General features: G+C 39.5%; 1 protein-coding gene across 1 annotated transcript; it reads right to left on the reverse strand.

The window, feature by feature from the left end:
* Positions 1-13: 13 nt before the first annotated feature.
* LOC129580145 (uncharacterized) lies at positions 14-4548 on the reverse strand (the record flags this gene model as incomplete). The annotated part of the gene is given in 9 exon segments (XM_055470349.1): positions 14-80; positions 139-2087; positions 2194-2366; positions 2440-2581; positions 2705-2757; positions 2895-3066; positions 3157-3226; positions 3447-3721; positions 4190-4548. Coding segments are annotated over 8 exon segments (2874 nt in total), but the record flags the coding sequence as incomplete, so codon positions are not given.
* Between the last annotated feature and the right edge of the window lie 359 nt (positions 4549-4907).

Genomic DNA, 4907 nt, shown 5'->3' on the forward strand with positions numbered 1-4907 from the left:
GATAATGAAATACCTCATTGCCTGATGATTGCACCGTTGAATTCATCGAGGTTTTCTCACCGGTTTGGCATTCGTTGGCCCTGAAAATCAATCGGAATCAGTCATTTACTTCAATATAAATGTCAATCGAAGACTTACCACATCATCTGTAGACATTGTGCACTGCACACCATTGCATGCAATAATCCATGAAATGGTTTGACCAGTTCATTTCCGCAGCTTCGACACCACATCTTCTTCTTTGTCTCCTCGATTGCTTTTAGCAATTCGGCTGCATAATCCACTTTCATTTTGGCCAGTTCATTTTGCTTGAAAGATAGGTCTTTCGTCAGACCTGTCACTTGAGCCTCTAGTCTCGTGATAATATTGCTTTGAGATTGAGCTATTTGGAGCGCTTCGTTGGTCTGCTTTTCCATATCTTGATATGCCACAAGTACCTTTTTATATTCCAACCGAAGCTCTAACATTGCATCACTTTCTGTTTTTTTAGCGCCTTCATTGCTTTCTTGACGCGCATGCATGTCGTTTTCATTATTTTCAGGTGGATCAATTGGAGTCAATTGAACTGGCTGATCGATCGAAGTCGATTGGATAGGTTCATCGATCGAAGTCGATTCAATCGATTGATTGATCTGAGTCGATTGGAATGGTTCATCGACTGGAGTAGATTCGATCGATTGATCGAGCTTAGCTGATTGGGTCAGTTGATCGATTGGAGCTGGTTGAGTTGGTTGATCGATTAAAGCTGGTTGGATTACTGGATCGATCGGAGCTACTTGGGTTGGTTCATCGATCGATTTAAATGGAGTTGACTGGGCCGATGGCTTAATCTTCATGCATGACGGTGGCAAGGTTTGGATTGACTTATCCAATATCATTTCATGGTCGGTGTGTTCCGCTTCATGATCAGATTGTTCTGTTTCGTTTTCATTTTGTGTCATTTCTTGTGATTCTTCCACAAAACTGTGTGATTGACTATGATTGGACACATCATTTTGAGCTACAGTCTCTTCGATTTGCTCTATGTTTTCGCCAAGTTCTTCAGCTCCAATAGCATTATCGAAGCTAGACATAAACACCTCTTCTTGATTGTTTGATTTTGATTCAATCAATGTTGCCACTTGTTCATCTGAAACGGGAACGTATTCGTCGGCCAGCGACTGGCTCCTGATAGTTAGATCTTCGTTGATTTCAATCGAATTGTCGGCCGGTTCATTCACTTCATCTGTATCCGTAATATCCGGAACAAGTTCCAAAACATTTTCGGGAATATCTTCATCGGTGGAGGCATCCGAAACTACGATATTTTCAACGATTTCTTCGATAACATCATTGTGAGCCATCAAATCAAATTCGCTGTGATTCGATGCTGTTGCTTTATCGTCATCTTCAGTCGATTGTTCAGAAATGTCCAGCGGTTCTATTTGCAGAGAGACCAATCTTGTAGCATTTTCATGCCAGAATGAACCGCGTATAATGAAAGGCTTACGCTTACCAAGTGTCGATAGCAGTGCATCTTGATCACATTCCTGATCTTCAATTTGCTCCAAAGATTCGCTCTGAGCTTGATGCGTGGTCATGAACGGATCATCATCATCGCTGATGATTACGGCATCTTCTGTCTCAGATACCTGGTTCGATGTTTCATCGTTCATCGATTGATCAACACCATTTGGCGGCTTACGATCTTCGTCTTCTGAATTTCGGTCTGTTACCACTTCGTCAGGTCCCTTTCCATCAATCGTCTCATAACGATCCACGCCATCCTTTCTTTTGTATCGTTCCACCAAGTGATCGCAATTTTCAAGCACAACGCGAGTTTCCATCAATGTTCCGTTGAAAACCTGCGGAACCGGGCTTGAAGAGGCTACTTTCGATTTAGAACGAAGCGGACCTCGACGTCGCTGTGGTGGATTCAAGTAAATTGGCTTGACTTTCAGCCGATAATCGGCCGCCAATTGTACGTTTGGCACCATATCCTTCAAGTATTCGGCTATTCGACTGGAATTAAATGGTGTCTTTGTTTTATACTCCACAAATTTGCATTCAAATTTCTTCTCAATATTTTCGATGTATTTTTTAGCCTCCTGAAAATGGAATCGTTTCTTATTTGTTGAGCAAATGAACAATTTTTCTAATGAAATCAGAACTTTCTGATGATTTATTTTTCTCTCAATCCAATTGCCAACTCACCGCCAAACTGCTGATGAGAACCAATCTATTCTTGTCATCGGTTTTTCCGTTTGGATTCTCTTTGGAGAAGAGGTAACAGTCGGTGAGCGAAACATCAGCCATATCATGATCACCGAAGAATCGTACATCAATTTTACTTTTGAGCGATTTGCCGCTGACACCAATCACTTTGGCTGGTTTAAAAGAGAGGTACGTGATAAAATCGGTAAAAATGATAATTACATTCGAGATATGCTCAAGATTTACCTGGTTTGAACGGTCGATGGCCAATCTCACGTGCCCATACCAATAAATGGGGTGGATCACAAACCTGTGTGAACCAAGATGAACGGTCTTCACTATTCGAACGTGCAAAACAATCTACACACATTTCGATGTCGTACACCTCCTAGAATATGAGCCGGAATGCAAATAATTAGATTTCCATTCAATCAAAAATCAGATTGGCTTTTCATTGTGAAGCATATATGAAACAAACACTTGATAAACTACACTTGACATTAAAACTCACCTTTTTGCAGAACTGTTCAAGCCGCTTTGCAACCGCCAATTCGGCAAGGTTGCCTGGAAAGAGTTGAAACAAGGTGTTTAGTTTTGTTGGAATTTTTTTTCATTATTTTTTTCATCATTTTCTTTAATCAAATTTCATCGCTAGTTCTCAAAGAAATCCCCTAAATTCTTTCACCTTCTACACAATTTACCTGATGCAATGATGTTATGCTTGATCCATCTGATGTCATTGAGAAACTGCAATGGCGTTTCATATTCGCTGATTTGCACCCGGTTTCGAATGTAGCTCAAGTCGAATGCATTCACAATGCTTGATTCGACCGGTAACTTTGTTTGAAAGTAGTTGTTACTCAAGACTGTGAACTGAAACAAATGAAGAACAGAATTGAGTTTAGGAATTGGAATTGCTTCAAGGGACGATTTAGAAAAATGAATGAACATTTAAATGCAAACCTCGTCACTATCAAGCAACCGCTTCATGATATATTCCAAAAGACCATTCAAACGTTTCAAATTCTCGTGCCTAAAGGAAAAGAAGGGAAATCAAATGGAATTGTGATAAAATTGATTGAATGGATTTCAATGGTATACGATTCGATTTCAATTCGACGAATGGGTCGCTCGAATCATTCAATAAGCCAAGCAAAAAAGCATAAATTGAATTAATTCCGAAAATAGTGCAGAAAGACGTTCAGACTATTTTCTAATCTAACAACTGGCCGAATGAAAGGATCAAAACTTACCATTTGGCGTCGTTGCTTTTGGCCAAATCCTCTCTTATGCACACTTCACATTGGATTTCCTTGGTCGACTTTGGACCCACGCACTGTGAATGATAGGACCGCAAGCATGTTTTGCAGTACACATTTGTGTCTTTCTGATGGCACACCCAACAGTATGGATCAGCTGTTCGGCGTCGTTTGGCTGCATCTGGTTCATCTCGAGATGAACTTGCACCGTTTTCGATTGAAAATGCCCGCTTTGGTGCCATTTTCAAATTGTTGTGGTTCAATGGTATCTGTAAATGTGAAGAATTCCAAGAGTTTAACAGTGTAAAATACGTTTTCGACAAACGTCTCTTCTTGAAAATTTTCTGAAGTGAAAATCAGATTTTTAGTCGCAATGAAATCATTTAAAAAGGACTGACTTCCAAAACTACGTATATGATTCTACTCGTATTTGATTCCACCCGGATTTTCTTCACAAACACATAAACATAATATTCATGCATGTCACATTTAGACTAAGACGCAATTGATGCAACAACAAAATGTTCGGCGTTCTATGTGTTGTTCGCAACGTCCGATGATTGTGGTTGGATTTTCATGGCGTTTGCCGCCTTAAAGCTCTGACATAAACCGATCAGTGCAACAATTTCATAATAATGAAACATGAGGTTTAATCTCTCCATCGAGAAATGCCACTGCTTTTATGTACAATTAACCCGACAAAAACATGCATGCACCGACCAAAAGTCATGTCTTACCTTCACCTGTTGACACTGCGACGTAAATCGTGCAGAAATGTTTTCCTCGGAAAATGTTTCACAGCTTTACGGCTTCTTCTGCAACTAAATTCATAAAGACTCGATTTTTTTTTCTTCAGAAACGCGGCAAAAAATGGTTTTTATTTGATCCAAACACAATGTGTGCAATGCACAATAAACACGCGGCAATTATTCTAGCGACGTATCACAAACACGACTAATACTGAGCCGATTCAATGAGCGCGGAACGAAGTGTCAAACCGTTTCAGCACCACGTGACGTTTAATGTGTTTACGCCGGCAAATGCGAAAGCGTGATAAAGAGAAGAGATGAAGAAAAGAAACGTTCATTGATAGAACGATGATAGAGAGAGAGGTGCATGAAAAGGGAGCGTTCATTGTGAGCCACTGTCGATGATTTGGTCCGCTTGCTGAGTACGTTTTAGAGGGAAACACATAATCGATGCATATCAATGCTTGGTTTTGGTTGAAGTTTTTTTTTTCAATGGATTTTTGTTGTTGCTTTCTTATGAAGTTTTTTTTTGTTTATCAGAGAATGTCCATTGATTGTCTCTGTCTCATGAACAAATGAGAAACAATCAACAATACGACATAGACGCCACAGATGATTTTTTCTCACAAATTAAATCAAAAACTCATAAAAAAGGTTGTTTTGGTTTTAAAGAATAATTGATACTTTATCTAAAAATTAGATGGTT

The sequence above is a fragment of the Sitodiplosis mosellana genome, unplaced genomic scaffold (genome assembly GCF_009176505.1).
Source record: "Sitodiplosis mosellana isolate CC-2019 unplaced genomic scaffold, AAFC_SMos_1.0 Smas_scaffold_7115, whole genome shotgun sequence".
NCBI classification, from domain to species: Eukaryota; Metazoa; Arthropoda; class Insecta; order Diptera; family Cecidomyiidae; genus Sitodiplosis; species Sitodiplosis mosellana.